Source organism: Mytilus galloprovincialis, chromosome 6 (assembly GCF_965363235.1).
Source record: "Mytilus galloprovincialis chromosome 6, xbMytGall1.hap1.1, whole genome shotgun sequence".
Classification (NCBI taxonomy): domain Eukaryota; kingdom Metazoa; phylum Mollusca; class Bivalvia; order Mytilida; family Mytilidae; genus Mytilus; species Mytilus galloprovincialis.
In genome coordinates, this window is record NC_134843.1 from 73,559,890 (window position 1) to 73,577,951 (window position 18,062).

General features: G+C 33.8%; 1 protein-coding gene across 3 annotated transcripts in view; it reads left to right on the plus strand.

The window, feature by feature from the left end:
- The window catches only part of LOC143080285 (uncharacterized), a 55,313-nt gene that overhangs the window by 24,371 nt on the left and 12,880 nt on the right, over positions 1-18,062 (plus strand). For all 3 annotated transcript variants that reach the window (XM_076256027.1, XM_076256028.1, XM_076256029.1), the window contains 16 exons: positions 922-951; positions 2,212-2,329; positions 2,868-3,007; positions 3,605-3,719; positions 4,797-4,936; positions 5,326-5,460; positions 5,721-5,856; positions 6,630-6,862; positions 10,514-10,628; positions 11,079-11,332; positions 11,707-11,821; positions 12,356-12,504; positions 13,247-13,361; positions 15,501-15,718; positions 16,169-16,283; positions 17,088-17,305. In XM_076256027.1, coding sequence (XP_076112142.1) covers positions 922-951; positions 2,212-2,329; positions 2,868-3,007; positions 3,605-3,719; positions 4,797-4,936; positions 5,326-5,460; positions 5,721-5,856; positions 6,630-6,862; positions 10,514-10,628; positions 11,079-11,332; positions 11,707-11,821; positions 12,356-12,504; positions 13,247-13,361; positions 15,501-15,718; positions 16,169-16,283; positions 17,088-17,305 — 2,346 coding nt within the window. The remainder of the gene's footprint in view (positions 1-921; positions 952-2,211; positions 2,330-2,867; positions 3,008-3,604; positions 3,720-4,796; positions 4,937-5,325; positions 5,461-5,720; positions 5,857-6,629; positions 6,863-10,513; positions 10,629-11,078; positions 11,333-11,706; positions 11,822-12,355; positions 12,505-13,246; positions 13,362-15,500; positions 15,719-16,168; positions 16,284-17,087; positions 17,306-18,062) is intronic.

Below are 18,062 nucleotides of genomic sequence, written 5' to 3' on the forward strand. Positions count from 1 at the left end.
GTAGACTGGATTTTTGTTTTTTTTCCTAAATTTTGCTGATTTGTAGAAAAATTCAGTCCTTTAAACTCATAGAGATACTGTCTAAAGCACATCAAATATTAGTGTCATTACCAAATATATTGCCTTTTAAATACAAATGTTAATTAAGTATGCAAATTTCCAGATACAATATAAGCTATATATTTTGGTGATAACTAAAAAAAAAGTAATGAAAAACACAAACCAATTTTTTATGTTTTTATTTCAATATTCAGTAATCCAATAGTAGGTTGAAAACCCTTTAAGTTGCTGTTGAGCGCTTTATTCACATTAATCGATAACATATTGTGTAATTCATCTTATTTTTCTATTTTTGCAATTTTGTAGGAAATCTTTTTTAGATTTAATAAATAAACTTCAAAACAGCTGATTGTATCCCTGGTAGAAAGCATAGGTATTGAAATGATTCAGTATGGGTACATGTGTATAAAGAGTGGGGAAGGACTGTTATCGGGACTCCAGGATCGGGTGTTTTAAGCTCTGTAAGGATTTCGGGATTGATAATTTGAGGATCCAGGATTTCTTTTTTTCCCCAATTTCAGGATTGTGGGATTTAAATTGCTTTAAATTGGGGACCTCAGGATTTCATGTTTTTATGTCTGGGATATAGGAATCAGGACCCCTCCTACCCCCTCTATATAGCAGTCTTTATTTGTTCACCTTTTAGCTTGTTTATACTTGATCAGTTTCTGCCTTGGTTTTCAATGACTTATCATTTTTATGGAATGTAATCTATAAACAAATACTGGCCGTAAAACATAGAATTTGGCAGCTTTATTCTTTAGACATTTTCTGATATTTTGTAATTATACATGTTGAATTTATACACATAGACACTATTTTGCATTTTGATTAATTATTTTGTTTAATTTATTTTTTCAGCACCTGCAGCTAAAGGAATAACAGGATTTTGTAAGTAGTTACTAGCATTAAGATATCTTTTTAACAAATTGAGCAGTAAACAAAGTTAAAATATTGTTAAAGGGGCACTAGGTACGAGATATATAAAAAATCTAATACATTATTTTTTTGGCTCAATCATTAAAGGAATGCACATAGTGAAATAATAAATTTGCTTTTATTAGCCAGTATGGTTCAATTTTGCTACAATAAGCTTAAAAACATTAATTATGAATTATTCACTTGCAAGTGAATAATTTGACCTCATTGAATCCGTATTCATGTGAACTTCAATTTAACCCCTTAGCTTGAGATGGATAACACGTGAATTGTATGATTAAAGTTATTTAAAGGAATAGAATGTCAACATTGAAAATGAAACAAAGGTAAACCATTTAATTGACTGATTCTATCCACAAAATATCATTTTTATACAAGTAAAAACGATGATAAACATTTATTTATCCTCTATAATATGAAATCAAATACTAAGACTAGAATAATCCATCAACACTAGTTTGCGTAATCTATTTATATCTATATTTATGTTTACATCACTTATATGGTCACTTCGATAATTAATTAGATGGTGTGTAGACTAAAATACACACGAAACGAAGCTACATATTTTTATGCCTTTGCAGTGTTAATTGTTTATTTTAGACTTTTAATAGTTTGGATAAATGTTTTACATTAATATGAATGAAATATATGAGAATTTGATTAAAATCAGTGATTATGAATTTGACAGCTAGTGCCCCTTTAAACTTGAGCCGATAGATTAAACATACAATACCCACTAGTAAAAAAAATATTTGTCATTTGCTTTGAAATTTTAGTCTTAATTAGTTGAGATATCTACAATATATTCTTAAATTCTGTTAAAAAAATTGTTAATTTTAAAAGTTAGGTTGTTCAACAGTTATCTCCAATAACTGTTTGCTTGATCATGTATCTTTGATAATCTTGTTTTTCCATTTTATTTTTCTCATACAAGTCATACGCATGTTGAATTTTCTTTTTAATTATTTCATTCAAGAACTTAAACAGATAAATTCTTCCAAATTCTTGATGTCCATCACAAATGATGCTTTTCAAATCACAGAGCCAAAAATTTCTCATACAGCAAAACTATTAAAAAATTGAGCTGTCAGGACAAGTTAAATTTTTTTCTTACACCTTTTTAAATTTCATTATTATTATTTGTGAATTGAGCTTCACAATTAGTTTGTGGCAAGAAAACTTGCTATTTATATGTATTTATGATTTTAGATGGAACATGTTCCTACCAAGGAAAACAGTATAAACAAGGAGAGACATGGAGTGATGGCTGTGCCTATGATTGTACTTGTGATGATGCCAGTCGGGGATCATACAGCTGTTATAACAAGTAAGTGTAAATATTAATGTAGATCTCGAGTCAATTGTTTTTTCAGTCACCATTTATTTGCAGATTGTGGTAAAATTGTATTTTCAAGGATATTTAAATTTGTTGTTTTGCCAAATTCTGTATACTAACCTTGTTTCTGAAATTCTTTTTTATTTTTTTCTCATCCAAATATTGAAATCATTCACTATATGCTAAGGACTAAAAGTTACATACAGAGTACTTGTTTGGGCAGTGTTTCATTAACAGTTCTAGAGTTATGGCTCTTTTTAACTTGGAAAATTTTCTCTTTTTTTTTAACTTTCTGAACACTTACTTTGCCAAATATTATGAAAATCATACACAATGCTGAGAACCAAAACTCCCAGACAGACTTCGAATTTATGCAGTGAGTCGCCTACAATTCTAGAGTTATGGCCCTTTTTAATTTGAAAATTTGAAAAGCTTGAGCTGGGACATCATGTCATGAGACACATTCTCCTTTTATTTTGTAATAAGTCTATATGAGTTAGTATTTACAATATTGATGGTTTGATTCCAGGTGTCCAGCATATTATAACCTGCCTCCTCAGTGTACATTAACAAAAACAGTAGGCAAATGTTGTCTAGAACCAGTATGTAACTTCAATCCAACATTCCAGACTACAACAGGACAAAATGTCGCCAATGTGAATGGCATTAGTATGTATTGGTTACTTTTTATTTAAGACACAATTATTATCATTCCCCCCTCCCCCCCCCCCCCCATTTTTGAAGCAGGTATATTTTAAAATGGTTCTCTCTTAGTTTATGCTTCTATACATACTTGCAGGAACACTGTACATTCACTTTCCATAGTTCTCTTGTGTACTTTGTTACTGCAATTTTCGGCCAGCTTTTAATAATGATAAAAACATGTGTTGTTTGATTTCTCTTTTATTTCTTGTATCATTCTGGATTTCCCTTTTTGATATCACTAAATCTATTTAAGGAATGACCCGTGTAGCAGGTTATTTTAAAGTGTGCACCACATTTTTTATGTTATTTCGAATAGACAGAAAAAATTTTTACTGTGATTTCTTTTAATTTAATTCTAAATTCCTTTTTAAACCAGAGTAAACCATGAACAAACGTTGATGACGTCACGGTCACATGACAAAATTATGTCTATTGGCTGATAAACAAAACGACATCAGCCAATCAGAAGACGTGTTACATCCCAAATTGAATTATTGCTAAATGTAATTAATTAATTTGTAATTTTTTCATTACTCGTTTCATCATATTTTTCTTTTACAGACAAGTGTGTATATGCAGGAAAATCATATTTCCAGAGTCAGACATGGCAAGTTGGTTGTGAATATGAATGTATCTGTGATGATGCTGGAGCTGGACTATGGTCCTGTCAATCTAGGTAAGAAATCAGAAATGGTCTATAGACCTCAAATGTATCTGTCATGATGCTGGAGCTGGACTATGGTCCTGTCAATCTAGGTAAGAAATCAGAAATGGTCTATAGACCTCAAATGTATCTGTCATGATGCTGGAGCTGGACTATGGTCCGGTCAATCTAGGTAAGAAATCAGAAATGGTCTATAGACCTCAAATGTATCTGTCATGATGCTGGAGCTGGACTATGGTCCTGTCAATCTAGGTAAGAAATCAGAAATGGTCTATAGACCTCAAATGTATCTGTCATGATGCTGGAGCTGGACTATGGTCCGGTCAATCTAGGTAAGAAATCAGAAATGGTCTATAGACCTCAAATGTATCTGTCATGATGCTGGAGCTGGACTATGGTCCTGTCAATCTAGGTAAGAAATCAGAAATGGTCTATAGACCTCAAATGTATCTGTCATGATGCTGGAGCTGGACTATGGTCCGGTCAATCTAGGTAAGAAATCAGAAATGGTCTATAGACCTCAAATGTATCTGTCATGATGCTGGAGCTGGACTATGGTCCTGTCAATCTAGGTAAGAAATCAGAAATGGTCTATAGACCTCAAATGTATCTGTCATGATGCTGGAGCTGGACTATGGTCCTGTCAATCTAGGTAAGAAATCAGAAATGGTCTATAGACCTCAAATGTATCTGTCATGATGCTGGAGCTGGACTATGGTCCGGTCAATCTAGGTAAGAAATCAGAAATGGCCTATAGACTTCCAAAGTATCTGTCATGAGTCAGGAGCCTGTCTATGGTCCTACAATCTAGGTAAGATATCAGAACTGGTCTTTAGGCTTCAAATTTATTCTGAAACTTTTCTTGGCTTCAATGAAATGATATAATCAGTTCTGCTTTAGTATACATATTACCCCAATTAATTGCAAGGGTTTACCATGCAGGACCAGATTTGGTTTTTGTCTTGTTTATTAATGAAACTGCCTGATTCTTACAAATAGATACTCATATAATGAATGAAATAAGAGAAAATAATGCATATAATGTGTTACCATGATGACAAATGTATTTAAATTTCTTTTAAATTTCAGATGCCCAACATATTCCAACTTACCATCTATTTGTCATCTTGAACAACAACCAGGACAGTGTTGTAAGACACCTAAATGTGAATATAACCAACAGTTTGGTACATTCTCAGGCAATGGAATGATAAGTGGCAAAGGATCAGGTATGTTTTATAGTTAACTCAGAATAGTTGTGGAAATGCAAAAATTCTCTCCAAATCTGTTCGTTTGAAATTGGTTCATACAAGGTCATGAACCTCTGCAGTACGGTGGTTATTATAATATTTATGGACAAAAAACTTACAGCACATCAAAATACATGTTACTTCCCAAATTGAATTATTGTTATTTGAAGAAATTTTGTCTGCCTGAAATAAATTTAAAATGTTTAAGCAGATTTCTTTGCAAACTGATGGCACAACTTTGGAATACAATGTAATATCAATAAAATTTATCTGGCAATGAAATTAAACATTTGTATCTATTTTGGGATTTACAAACCCTAGTGTAAAATTAATCTGGCAAAAAAATCAAACATTTCTATCTATTTTAGGAGTAACCAACCCAACAACTGCACCATGTGTTGACAAACTACCTAACTGTTTACAGTTTGGACCAGATGTATGTACTAACCCAGATTATGCCAGCTGGTCAAAAACCAACTGTCCTAAATTCTGTAATAAATGTGGTAAGTCAATGTTATGTAATGTCATAAATACTGTAGTTGATATCTGATCAATTGAAACTTGAGATAAAGGAGAAATTTTCAAAAATATGAAAAACAACACTATATAAATTACATTCGTCCAAAGCACTTTGATGAATTACCTTCATCCAGAACGTTCAAAGCTGAATATTTGAAAACCAAGGATGTATAAGGACAGAAAATGTTGAAGAGAGACAACTTTTCTATAACATAAAGATATGCATTTTATTAAATTCTTTCAGGTGACCAGCCAGGCCCAACTGATGTATGTATCTACAAGGGTGTCTCCTACAAACAGGGTCAGACTTGGTATGATGGATGTGACCTGGAATGTAAATGTGAACGGGCTATTTATGGATACTACAGATGTAATAAGAGGTATTTTAACCTTTATAGATTATTATGGCCCAAATACTATTATAGGTGGAATTTATAGTTTTTTGGTCGGTCTGTCGGTATAGACTGAATCTCAATTTCCAGAATAGAAAAAGGCCAAATCCTGACGTCCCGAAAAAAGTCCTTTCCCCCCCTCATTAATAAAAACAGATTTTGATTAATATGTTAAAGAACTGTTTTGACTCAATTTCATGATTCCAATATGAAAAATGTTTTAGAATAATTATCCAACCTGGTTAGGGAGGAGACTGTCTCCTAATTATATTTGAAGCTCTCACAGAATACACGGTCCACCCAGCAAACTTTTGGCACTCAAATATCAATCAATGAATGCATGATGGAGTAAAGTAATTTATGTGGCCATACATTGACCTATTACAAACTTTTATCTGATAGTCTTATAAGATTCTAATAGAGAGTTGAGTTATGAGGGGGGGTAGGAGGGGTCCTGATTCAGAAATCCAGGGCTTAAAAACATGAAATCCTGAGGTCTCGATTTTAAAGAAATTTAAATCCAGACATCCCAAAATTACAAAAAAAGAATTCCTGGATCCTGAAAGGATCAATCCCGAAATCCTGAGCTTAAAAACACGATCCTGACATCCTGAAAAAGGTCCTGTCTCCTCAGTTATTGTGAAAGTGTTAACTGCTACTGTCTAGGATTTTCATTCTGATTGCTGCTTTTTTAGATGTCCAGATTATGTTAATCTTAACTTTTTTAGAGATCCAGATTATGTTAATCTTAACTTTTTTAGATGTCCAGATTATGTTAATCTTCCTCTCAACTGTAACTTGGTTAAGGTAGCCACAGATTGTTGTAAGAAAGTAGAATGCTCAGGAGGACAGGGAACCTTTGTAGGATCTGCTCTGACACCTGGACTCATTGGAAACCAGCCACAACCAACATTACAGGTTACCCCCTCACCCATACCAGGACAACCCACACCAAAACCAGGACAAATTCCACAACTCATTCCATCTCAAGTTGGTTAGTATAATTACTATTATAAATCTTCCATAGTAATTAGTCACACCTGTATAGAGGTGACCTAATGAACTAATTTCCAAGTAATTCCAATTCCAACATTGCAAGTGGCTGGGATTGGGTCAAATTGTTTAAGTGTTTTCAATCGCTACAATTTTCTTATTTGCAAGCAAATTATAAAATAATGAATCCCAGTGGAGTGAATTTGAAAAAAAATTCAAAATATGTTAATAATCTTAGAGAAATAATTTTCTGATACTGTTTACAATGAAACTCAAAAGAGTTGAACAAGGCAGTTCAAAACGTTTACAAACAGGCTATTAATGCGATTGTTCAGAAATATAATGGAGAGATATAATATTGAAATTGAGAAATTATTGGGAGGTTTTAATCAATGCAAAAAATGCGACTGGGTGAGTATCGCAATAAAAAGAACTCACATTTTTTTATGTAGATTTTTTTGCAAACGCAATAATTAAGGCGAAGTGTACGTAATTAAACTACACAATGGATTTTTTTTAAATTTTACATGTAGATTCTGCTTGTAATAATAAATCGGAAAGTAAAATAAAAAAAGGGGGTAACCGTTTTCGTTTTTGAGATACGAGCTGTTGAAGTTAACAGAATCATACACCAAAATTACAAAGGATATATAGGGAAAATCGTGAAATTCGGCAGGAATTGTTACATTTCCAAGATTTTCTATCATATTAGACAATCGATTTTTTTTTTAAATTTATGAGACGATTCTAAAATGTCTGAGGAATCGATTTGTGCAAAGAAAGTCCTTAGCAACCGTGCTACTTTTCAAGCTATACCCTGTTAAAGTTGAATCTTGAGTGTAAAAAAAACAACAAAACACAACGACAACGTTATTGACGTCGCCGCAACAGTTACGACGCTTCATATAAATCTATACTTGTATGAAATATATACCGTTTTGTTTGAGTTCGTGTTGCTCGGTCTTTAGTTCTTTATGTTACTTTTTGTGTACTATTGTATTGTATTTGTCTTTTATATTCGGGTGAGTGCGGAAATCACCAAGCTAGAAAACGGTTGACTTTTTCTTCATTATGAACTAGAACTATTTTCGACCTTGGTGCCTTATCTTTGTTCCCATAAAACTTCATTTCATCAAGGTCTCTTCTCAGAATATCAGCCATCTGTCTGGCACAGGATAACAAATCAATATTTAAGTAAATTTAAGTTGTGTGGTAAATTAATCTTATCTTTGTGCCGCATAAGCATCTCTATAATTCAACACCTCCCTGAGCCACGACATTATATATTTTATGCATTGCATGCGCTTCTTTTTATCACAATCCAGACCGGCTAGTAACCGTTTTATATTTTTACACGGATATTTGCGTGAAACATTTTTGTATAATTTTTATTTCTGGAAATAAATCTGAAATCTACAACAGTCCTTTCCCGAAAGTTGGGCTGGACCTTTACTTTTATGTGCATTCGGGATTTACACAAATTGTAACCCGAATAATTCAGTCGTATTATTCAGCTAATGTACGAATGCTACATTTTTCGTGTGGGAGAAAATCGGACATGGAAAGGGCTTGAATTATTCGAGTTACTCCAATTGAAACTCGGGAATATATTTCTAGCTGTTCGGAATTCGCGGAAACAAATAATTGTTTTTCGGCATTACGGTATTGAATCAATATGAGAGATACCATTTTTTTTCTTTTAACAAATTCGAATACCAGTCAGTTTATAGGACTTTAGTTTGAAATAGGGTAATCCATTCATTTTATCCAATCAATTTGGGGGGGGGGGTTAACATTGATAGTCAAAAAGCCTTGAAATAATCGATAAAAAACGTTGAATGTAAATTATATGAACTCCAAAGTCTCATATTATGAGACTTGTAAACCACAGGCTTCTCAATTCTTGTATGATCATGAACTAGGTGAAAACCTAGAGCTGACCGAGTGCGAGATCCTCATGGATAATCATCGAGTTTGTTAAACACCTCTTGCAGTAAACTTGGGTTAAATTAAAAAAAAAAATCGAAATGTAATAGTCTGAACACATTTCACCTCTCATTCCACTAAATATTAAATTGCAGTTACAAGTATCACAAAACTTCCCTGACCTCTTTTCTTTAACCATAATAGAGGGAGGAGGGACGGGGGATCCAGATCCCGAAATCCCGGGCTTAAAAACACGACATCCCGAGGTCCTGAATTTAAAAAAAAATAAAATCCCGACTACACGAAATTCGGAAATAGAATTCCCGGATCCCGAAAGGGTCAATCCCGAAATCCCGAGCTTAAAAACACCCGATCCCGGAGTTCCGATTAAGGTCCTACCCCCCCCCCCCCCCCCCCCCCCCCCCACGTAATTCTATATTCTATTCATTCATAATCTTGAATTGAGACTTGATACTTCAAAATTCCATTTTCTAATTTTGAATGATACACACAGGCACAATAAAAGAAAACAGATTTCGCTATATATCTCTTCGAAATTGGAATTTGTGAAAGAACATGTTATATATATTTTATCTTACATGTGTACTTTCAATTTCAATATGGTTCTAAATTTAGATTTAGTTTTCCCATAAATTGCGGACGGAATAGAAGACACCTGTTTATTTTCTGCACATGTAAGGTTGAAAACTGGGAGTTGAATGACATAATTTTTACTTATTTTAATATAAATGTTAGAGTGAGACAATTTTTAAGTTACTGAATAATTTTTGGGGCCTAATTTGTTTATTTTTTGTTTGTTTTCCATCTTTGTTCTTCCGACCTGTAAGTGTTGCACTAGTGGTCAAATTATTCTCTTGGTATCGTCTGATTTCTTATATGAATATAAATCATGTCCTTAAAAATTTTCAATTGCACAAAATACGATGATTTCAACGTCTTTTTAATTAAATAATTAAATTCACACGTCTTTCATTAATTATTTGTAACCTATTATAAAACTTTACGTTGAGTACTGTGTTTTTCGTTCAAGACTACGGCTTTTTAAAACGATATTGTTGGGTCAATTCAGGTTTCATTTTTATAAATTTGATATCAATAGAAGAAACATTGTTACATGTTTATTTGTTTATTTGTTTATAATTTTGTTGTGAGGCGTTCTTTCTTTCTGTTGATATCATAAACACGAAATGCCTTCTCCTACGCGTCTAAAACAAAAAAAAAAACAGTGTTTTTAAGTCAGGCTGCACACAGAACAACGTACAGAATGCTGTGATTTCTAATTGGAGTTATTTAGATAATTTCTATGAGGTTTAAGACAGCATAGGAGTGCTTGTTGGATTCATTATAGACCGCAGAAAGTAGTTTCTCTTCCGTGTGTCCTTTCTTGGAGTAAGGGAGATAACTTCCGTAACTAACGACGAACGTTTTTAATCCCGTAATCCGCTAGAGGCGTGCAATTACGTACACTTCGCCTTAAACTTACAATGTTGTCCATTCTTGAAAAATCGCAACAATAAATGCACGAAATAATTTCTGAATTTACATTTTTACATTAATTGCCTAATTAGATGTCTGTACAATCCTCATGATCATACATTCTTTTTACAAAATTAACATTAACATTTTAGAATGATGATACTCCACAATGTATTTTAAAGTTTTACTGGTAAATAAAATTTTAGAAAATACATTGTTTTCATTTTAGATGGATGTTATGTGAATGGTACACTATACCAACAAGGACAGAGATGGGTTGTTGGATGTGACCAGGCTTGTCGCTGTGACGATGCCAAAGCTGGTCGCTACAGATGTGACCCTAAGTAATTTATATTATAATAGATTTATTTACCAAATAGCAGAACTATTCATTTTAATCGCTGAATATCTTTGCATTTGTAAATAACAAAAGTTGTAATTCTATTTTACAAATGTTTCTTAAGCCCTAGATAACTTTCATTTAGTTCTATACAAGCATTTTATATTCAATACCCAGAAAATTTAACGTATAGTTTCCATTCAACTTGATAAAATAATTGGTTTAACAGTTTTTAATTAACAAGACGAACGTTATCCTTAGAACAAAGTTAAGAAATAAAAACTCTAAGAAAGATTTTTTTAACTTGGATAATAATTTTAAGCGAGTTTGAAGCTGTAAAAAGTTACATCAGTTTCTTAAACGTACTGTTTATAAAAAATTTACAAACAAAATTATTTGACTTGACTGTATAAACGCTGAATATTGCTGAAAAAAAAAATCTATTTTTTGGCAGATGTCCAGAATTCTTGGGTTTGCCTCCATCTTGTACACTTATTGAAGACCCCAACGATAGATGTTGTAAGATTCCAGATTGTCCAGCTAATGTGAACGGGACTCAGGTAATTGTACCTGTTCCCCAATATGGTCCAGGCTTTTCTGGATATGGTAAAGCTCAATACACACCAACTGGCAGTGTCCAACCAGGACAAACATCTTTTACTGGCACTGGTACTGGTACCGGACCAACAGTTGTGGCGGGAACCAGAAGTATGTATTTGTTATTACCCTCCTGAAAATGTTGCCTGCTAAATTTTTTAGATGTATGTAATTTGTTTTTTACCTTTGAAGGATTAGGTTTATATTTGATGAATATGAAATGATATAAGCATGGCAATAAACTTTTATGTTTTCATGATAATTAAGGATGTTCGCTACTCTGTGTCAAAATAAAAAGACTGTTATATATTGATAATATGTAAAGAAAGGACTTAATAGTGACCTATAGTTGTTAATTTCTGTGTCCATTTGGTCTCTTGTTGAGAGTAATGTCTCATTGGCAATTATCATACCACATCTTTTTTTATATATAGCCCTATAATGTTAATTGGTTTGATTAATATGTTAAATGATTTTGTTTATAGATGGTTGTGTGTACAAAGGAAAGACCTATCAGCAAGGTACAAAATGGGACGATGGGTGTGATTATAAGTGTACATGTGTAGATGCTACACAAGGCAGATACCAGTGTAATGACAGGTAAGGATCAGTTACATTGATTTTGCAAGGGTTGGCTTAATAATGTCGGCATATTATAATCACTGGTCTGTGATTTATGACACTGAATTATATCAGGAAATTTTTTATTTGATTTAATAGCAGACAGAATAAAAATTGGTGTTTTTGCAGTAAATTTTTTACGTCTTATTTTTCAATATACATCACAAGAATGCTGCCCCTTGTTAAAATCTTCAAAAATAAATAATGATGTTTTTCAAGTCTATGTTGGAGCTTCCGTGGCCAAGTGGTCTAAGTATAGTTCGACTACTGCAATCACTAACCAGTCAACACTGAGATTGTGAGTTTGAACCGGCTCATGCTGGTGCACTTGACTCCAATTTTAATTGACTAGGATTGTCAGTTACTTATCTAAGGTTTGGGTTTTTCTCAAGGCATTCCAGCTTCCTCCAACCTTAAAAACAAACCACCACAAGAAAGGCCAAAAGTGGTGTATAAAAGAGGTGTTAAAACACAAACAATCAATCCATCAATCAAGTCTATCTTACATTACAGGTGCCCAAACTTCATGAATCTTCCACAACAATGTAGACTGGTACCCGATCCAAATGATCAATGTTGTAAGAAATACATGTGTGATTTCTCTCAGAAGATAACAACACCAGCTCCATTCTTTGTCAGAACCACACCAGCAGCAGGAGGAGGTAACTCATACATAGCTAACTTTACAATCTCAGTTTCAAGATAATATGAAAATTTTGACATTCACTATTATTAATTGATTTTAAAATTCAAGTAGTGTCTATTACAGCAGAATGCATTGAGTGTATGTGTAGATTAAGGTAGTATCTTTGATAAGCTAATTGCTTGTTAGCTGAATCGTGAAGTCATTATTTGGTTAGGTATTACTACCCTCCTTTTGAAAAAATCTAGTCTCATACAGACAAATAAATTAGTTATCTGTCAGACTACTCTTAAAGGATTGTAGTTCACTTAACTTAATAATGACTTCACGGTTCAGCTAGCGGTTCAGCTAGCATGCAAGCATCCCAAAGATCTTACCTTTACCTTCATCCACTCAATGCATTCTGCTTCTTAAAAAAATTGTGGAAGTTTGAACATTTTTTGATTGTAGGAGTTACTTCCCTTAACCTATATGTGCTGCCATCTATAAATTATCATGGAAAATGTATATTGTGAAAGTGAATAGATAGTATAAATACAAATTGTTTATAATTATAACCTCACATTTTAATTCTGATATTTATGTGCACCAAAAAATCACATTTTGAGTGACACACTTATGTCTTTTTTTTTTCTTAATATGCTGTACACATATTCTGTTAGGAACATAAATTAACTATGAAAGTTCTTCCAGAGGCTTAAAGTAGCATATTTAAGATTTTTTTGTAGATAATAATTTCCCTTTTTCCTTTCTTGTTTTAGATTTCTGTGTATACAAGGGCTCATACTACAGACAAGGAGAACAGTGGGAAGATGGTTGTAGTTTGAGATGTAGATGTGAAGATGCTAGAAACCATTACTATCAGTGTACTGACAGGTAATGTTCTAGGAGGGGATAGTAACACACATTCTCACAGGTTATGTTCTAGGAGGGGATAGTAACACACATTCTCACAGGTTATGTTCAAGGAGGGGATAGTTACACACATTCTCACAGGTTATGTTCTAGGAGGGGATAGTTACACACATTCTCACAGGTTATGTTCTAGGAGGGGATAGTAAGACACATCCTCACAGGTTATGTTCTAGGAGGGGATAGTAAGACAGGTTATGTTCTAGGAGGGGATAGTAAGACACATTCTCACAGGTTATGTTCTAGGAGGGGATAGTAAGACACATCCTCACAGGTTATGTTCTAGGAGGGGATAGTAAGACACATCCTCACAGGTTATGTTCTAGGAGGGGATAGTAACACACATTCTCACAGGTTATGTTCTAGGAGGGGATAGTAACACACATTCTCACAGGTTATGTTCTAGGAGATAATTACACACATTCTCCCAGGTTATGTTCTAGGAGGGGATAGTAAGACGCAGCCTCACAGGTTATGTTCTAGGAGGGGATAGTAAGACACATTCTCACAGGTTATGTTCTAGGAGGGGATAGTAAGACACATCCTCACAGGTTATGTTCTAGGAGGGGATAATAAGACACATTCTCACAGGTTATGTTCTAGGAGGGGATAGTAAGACGCATCCTCACAGGTTATGTTCTAGGAGGGGATAGTAAGACACATTCTCACAGGTTATGTTCTAGGAGGGGATAGTAAGACACATCCTCACAGGTTATGTTCTAGGAGGGGATAGTTACACACATTCTCACAGGTTATGTTCTAGGAGGGGATAGTAAGACACATCCTCACAGGTTATGTTCTAGGATGGGATAGTAACACACATTCTCACAGGTTATGTTCTAGGAAGGGACAGTTACACACATTCTCACAGGTTATGTTCTAGGAGGGGATAGTAAGACACATCCTCACAGGTTATGTTCTAGGAGGGAATAGTAACACACATTCTCACAGGTTATGTTCTAGGAGGGGATAACACACATTCTCACAGGTTATGTTCTAGGAGGGGATAGTAAGACACATCCTCACAGGTTATGTTCTAGGAGGGGATAGTAAGACACATTCTCACAGGTTATGTTCTAGGAGGGGATAGTAAGACACATTCTCACAGGTTATGTTCTAGGAGGAGATAGTAAGACACATTCTCACAGGTTATGTTCTAGGAGGGGATAGTAAGACACATTCTCACAGGTTATGTTCTAGGAGGGGATAGTAAGACACATTCTCACAGGTTATGTTCTAGGAGGGGATAGTATAGTAAGACACATTCTCACAGGTTATGTTCTAGGAGGAGATAGTAAGACACATTCTCACAGGTTATGTTCTAGGAGGGGATAGTAAGACACATTCTCACAGGTTATGTTCTAGGAGGGGATAGTAACACACATTCTCACAGGTTATGTACTAGGAGGGGATAGTAAGACACATTTTCACAGGTTATGTTCTAGGAGGGGATAGTAAGACACATTCTCACAGGTTATGTTCTAGGAGGGGATAGTAAGACACATCCTCACAGGTTATGTTCTAGGAGGGAATAGTAACACACATTCTCACAGGTTATGTTCTAGGAGGGGATAACACACATCCTCACAGGTTATGTTCTAGGAGGGGATAGTAAGACACATTCTCACAGGTTATGTTTTAGGAGGGGATAATACATGTACATCGCTGTAGAGTTATGCCCCTTTATAATGTTTTGAATAAGCCAGGTCAACATCTTTGTCTATGGACACATTCTCCATTTGTTTTATGAATATAATATACTGTACACTCAGAAATTATTGTGATGTTTTTATTTTTGCTAAAAATGCGACAGGATTATAAATGCAATAATTTAAATTCACTTTTTGAATTTTTAAAAAGTTAAATTGGATTTTCTCAATATTGCAAAATTTAACATTGTGATTTAGTCTAAAATGACAAAATCCCAACAATAAATGCATGCATTCATTTCTGAATTTGCAGTATAATATCCGAGATTCATTCAAATATTCAGTAAATTGACTTTAACAATAGATAACTGAAATAGCAAACAATGCAATTACGTGAGATTTAATTGAAACAGAATTCAAAAATGATAATTTTGATATTTTGGCATTGTTTCAGATGTGGCAAATTTGAGAATATTCCACTTGGTTGCCAGTATGTACCTGATCCAAAAGACCCAACCTGTTGTAGAGTTCCACAGTGCAGTGTCACAGGAACAGTTGGACAAGGAACCAGTGGATTTAATCCAGCTGGATTCAGTGGCAGCTTTACTGGATATGGAAAGCCTCCAGCACTCTCAGGAAGTGGAAGCCAGATATCACAAACTGGATACTCAAGTAGGCATCCTTAAGTTTGTTGTAGTAGAACATGAAACATATTTTGATGCCTTGGCTAGAAAAAAAAAGACAAGAATTTTGTTTTTATATGATTGTATAACTGCACAATCAACAAGTTTCTACTAAAAAAAGAGAGAAAATCATTTTAAAAACCTGTTACTATGTGCCCCACAATCCTTGGAAAGTGTTTTGTTGAAACACATATGTTTTCTGTACTTACAAGAAATTGGTATAGTAAAAATGTGTACTATACAAAAATTTAAAAAAAAAATGTGACTTTTTGAATTTCGTTTAACAAATGATGTCCAAATACTAACTAATTTTAAAATTGTTAAGCGGAAACTCTTGCTTAAATACATTTTGGTTCCTCTGAAAATGAGCAGAACTTTTAATTGATAATTTGTTTTACAGACTTTCAATTGTGTTTTCTTTGCTTTTGCTATTTTTCAGATGCCTGTATTTACAAGGGTAGAATCCACCAACAAGGAGAAACTTGGAATGATGGATGTGATTACGACTGTGAATGTATTGATGCTAAATCTGGACAATACAGATGTACTGATAGGTAGGGGTCAGAAGTTCAATGAAGGGTTCAAAAGTTTAATGAAGGGGTCAAAAGTTCATTGAAAGTTTTATTAATTGTTTTTGTTTGTGTGGTAACAATTATGAATTTTTTTTGATAATTTATGCTTCAGAATTGTTGAAGAATATTGAACAAAAACTTACTAAAAGAATAAAAACAAGAAGACCTAAAACATTTACTATTGAAATGTCACACAGAAAACTCTTGATTGAGCAATATGTACCCCACTAAAACTGGCAATGAAAAGTACAATAATGTGTGGTGCTTAGTAGTATTCAATCAATGGTAACCATATACAATGCAAGGATTGTATAAACTTAAAATGAGGATTTGAAATAAAGCAAAATATCTGTCTATCAGGAATCCAGTGTAACTTCTCTAATTAAATTGTAGTAATTTGGAAGTTCTGTTCAGTGAAGATGAACTGGTTAGTCAATGTCCTTATTTACAAAGATGGTAGGATTGATGTTTTATTGATGATCTGAGAGTGTTATTTCATTTATATACACTACATTTATACCAGCTAGTAGGTATGATATCTAAACTCTTCTTTGATTTTTTGGCTAATTTAAATATTATTTTGATGATTGCAAGAAAAATTCACGTCAAAACATCTTTTTATATGTTTTTCAGTCTCTGCGTCTGTTCATTCGTCATTCTGTCTGTCTGTTCGTCTGTCCTGCTTCAGGTTAAAGGTTTTGGTTAAATGTGAGTGAGGCATCTGTATACCATGGACACATTCTTGTTTAGAAAAAATCTCATGCTAATATTTTTTTCATTACACAGATGTCCAAGATACGGTACACTTCCTCCAAACTGTCAACTGGTACCTGATGTAAGTGACAAGTGTTGTCAGAAGGCTGATTGTGCTCCAACTTCATCTGGTTCCTGTTCAGACAAGATTGCAACTTGTAACCAATTTGGACAGTATGCTTGCTTCAAACCATATGATGGATGGGCAAAGGATAACTGTGCTAAATATTGTGGGTTCTGCGGAGCTACAGGTTTGTTATAAAAATTTTATACTGTGGATTCATTATTGAGGGGCCTGATGGGTTATTTTCGTTCTTCGTGATCGGCGCATTTTCGCTATCGTGATCCGCTTTTCTACAGATTTTTTTTTTATATATTTTCGTGATTGGTGATCATGGAAATTTATTTTCTGTGAATCGTGATTGACAAAAAAAAATCAATTCGTGAATTGTGATGACCCCCCCCATCAGGCCCCTCATTATTAGTGGGATACCAGTTTTTATGGCCCCGCAAAAAAAGTTGTTGGTGCCATATAGTTTTACCCTTGTCCTAAATTCTGTCATTCCGTCATTCCGCAACAAACCATTATACGTAGTTTTTTTCTAAATGCCTTTAGATATTGGGATGATTTTTGGTATGTGAGTCAACCATGATGAGTTACAGATAAAGTTGACATTTCAGTCCGCTTCGTTAATTTTTGCCGAAATTACAGGATTTGGACTTTAATAAATTGTTGAAAATCACAGTTATATGGACTTTTTTTCTAAACGCTTTCAGATATTGGGCTGATTTTTGGTATGTAAGTTACTCATGATGAGTTACAGATCAAGTTTAAGTTTCGTTCCGCTACGCTAATTTTTGTCAAAATTAAGGCTTTACAACTTTGAAAATTGTTAAAAATCAAAGTTATATGGACTTTTTTTTTATTTGCATCCAGATTTTGAGCTGATTTTTGATATGTAAGACAACCATCATGTTTGTGTCCACATGTGTTGTTGAAATTGCAGA